We start from the raw sequence: 2,500 nt of genomic DNA, 5'->3' as shown, positions 1-2,500 counted from the left end.
CAGTGGTATTAATTGGGAATTCATATTAATCAATTAGTATTAATTGGGAAGTCATGGCCTAATGGTTAGAAAGTCTGTCTCCTAACCCTAACGTTGTGGGTTCGAGTCTCGGCCCGGCAATACCACGACTGAGGTGTCCTTGAGCAAGGCACTGAAGCCCCCAACTGCTCCCCGGGCGCCGCGGCATAAATGGCTGCCCACTGCTCCGGGTGTGTGTTCATGGTGTGTGTGTGTGTGTGTGTGTGTGTGTGTGTTCACTGCTGTGTGTGCACACTTTGGAGGGGTTAAATGCAGAGAACGAGTTCTGAGTATGGCTCACCGTACTTAGCCGTATGTCACGTCACTTAAACTCACTTATAGCAATAGTGTAATAAAAGTCATTATTTCACACTAACAGTAGAACTACCAGCGGTTGTAGTAGTAGAAGTAGTTATAGTAGTAAAGTTGTACTAGTTATACAGTAATAAAGCTGTTAAGGGAATATTAACTATAATAATAAGGCTGTTTGTGTACAAATATCAGACGTTTAATGCTAATGGAGTAATGTTCATGTTATTAGTGACCTCCACCTGGCTGGACTCCTCACAGCGAACATAAACCCGGTGACTTTAATGTGTTTTTGTAATACTTTATTGACAGTTTTAAGGAAGAGGTTCAAAGCAGAAATCTTTTGTTCTCGATTGGCTAAACAGGAGGCGTGTGGCGCCTGTGGAGCGGCGAACAGGAGAATAACTAATCCACAATCTCCATCTTTTACATACCGATAACAGTCGTGATTATCAGAGAGATAAAGAATAAACCTAAGATAAAAAAATAAAACCTTACTGCTTCGGCGCAGCGTGTTGTTCGGCAACACACCCAACCGTCGCGTGTTAAAGGCCTCGTGGATAAATAGCACACATGCTAAAGATCTAAAATCTACAACAAGGAGAAAATAACGCAGCTCTTATGTGTGTTTTACTAATACAGATTTCTTTCAAATAATACTGCAAAGTTTCCGTGTCTTAAAAACCAAACAGAGCAAAAAAGAAAAAAAAATTAACATTAGAATAAAAACAAACAAACAAAATAACAGAGTACTGTTGGAAAAAAAAGTACAGTCTGATTTGCATTGAATACAGGGAATGTCCACAGACCCTCCACACACACACACACACACACACACACACACACACACTGATATAAATGAGGACTGATTTGGCACAAGTGATGGTCATCAGGGACACGATGCTATTTATCCTTAGCATCAAATTAGAGCTGAATCGAATCTGAAGTGATTTTTTTTCTCGTTTATGTCAAACAGCAGGAATTATGTCGCTTTTTTTTTTTTTTTTTTGAAAAAGTATGAAATTTGCTACAAGACTTTTTGAAAAAAAGCCCTTTTATATTTATATATATATATATATATATATATAGAGAGAGAGAGAGAGAGAGAGAGGTATAAATCAGAAGAAGAAAAAACCACAACTACAAACTTGTTGCGTCATCATAATGGCACTGAGTGTAAATATGTCAGGACACCAAGCAAAGAAAAAAAAAAAGAATTAAAACTATGACATCAATGACACTTAATCATCTGAATTGGCACTGGGAAAGCGACTTGTAGTAAATATTACAAATGCCGAGCTTTTTGTCTGGAGAAGGTGAGAATCTAGAGAATCGATGATCTAAACTCGAATCAGTAGAACTACAGAGATGATCTTCAGCCCATCGTGCAGTTTCAAAAAATATAGATTATATATGTTTAAATATTTTATTATAAAGGACCAAAAAAAAATGACAAATTGAAAAAAGATGCATAATCAGTCTCCCTTATATACCGTAGCCCCTATAATGTTGTCTATTCCCCTTTCGCACTAATGTGTTGCCTTGTGCTTGGTGTTTTGAGCTGTGGAGTGGTGGCCGGGGCTGTGGCTCCCCCTGCTGGCTGCTCGTGGTGTCCGAGCCTTTACATGCACTCGAACTCGTCGATACGCTGTTTGGTGTTTCCTGAGCGGATCTGCCGCAGCGTCTTGTATTTGTCACGTCCGGCTCGCACGTTCTCCGCATGGATGATGTCGTTCTGCGTTTTCTTCGTCTCGTCGCGGGCGTTAGCCAGCTCTGTGCTCAGAGTCTAGAGAGAGTGAGAGAGAGAGAGAGAGAGAGAGAGAGAGAGAGAGAGAGAGAGAGAGAGAGACCAAAACCAAAAGTGTTTACGACTGAAGGTTTGTGGAACCGTCTCCATCACACTCACAGTGTGAACTTCTTACCTGCAGGTGTTTCTGCACTCTTTCGTTCTTCTCGGCCTCGGTCATGCGCTCCTCCTCGCTGCGGTCCTTGTACGCAGCACCGTTAGTGAGTTCGGCGCTGGCCTCTGCGCTGCTCTCGTCGCTCTCGTCATGATCGCTCTCTCCGTGAACGGGTTCCTGCACGTGAGGCGAAACCACCGTGTTCTTCAGCTCCTCTTTCGTCTTCTCCAGGTCCTCCTGAACCATGGTGGCCTGAGCGCGATTACAGAATG

General features: G+C 42.2%; 2 protein-coding genes across 2 annotated transcripts in view; one reads left to right on the top strand and one right to left on the bottom strand.

Moving 5' to 3' along the window:
• The window catches only part of yipf6 (Yip1 domain family, member 6), a 16,668-nt gene that overhangs the window by 13,801 nt on the left and 367 nt on the right, over window positions 1-2,500 (top strand). The gene's annotated exons all lie outside the window — the stretch shown is intronic.
• The window catches only part of msna (moesin a), a 22,653-nt gene continuing 20,767 nt past the window's right edge, over window positions 615-2,500 (bottom strand). Inside the window, exons 13-14 of the mRNA XM_027170786.2 lie at window positions 2,250-2,480; window positions 615-2,113 (exon numbers count right to left, since the gene is read on the bottom strand). Of these exons, the coding sequence (XP_027026587.1) occupies window positions 1,949-2,113; window positions 2,250-2,480 (396 nt within the window). The 3' untranslated portion in view covers window positions 615-1,948. The remainder of the gene's footprint in view (window positions 2,114-2,249; window positions 2,481-2,500) is intronic.

The sequence above is a fragment of the Tachysurus fulvidraco genome, chromosome 26, assembly GCF_022655615.1.
Source record: "Tachysurus fulvidraco isolate hzauxx_2018 chromosome 26, HZAU_PFXX_2.0, whole genome shotgun sequence".
NCBI classification, from domain to species: domain Eukaryota; kingdom Metazoa; phylum Chordata; class Actinopteri; order Siluriformes; family Bagridae; genus Tachysurus; species Tachysurus fulvidraco.
This window is presented reverse-complemented; position numbering and strand designations above follow the sequence as displayed.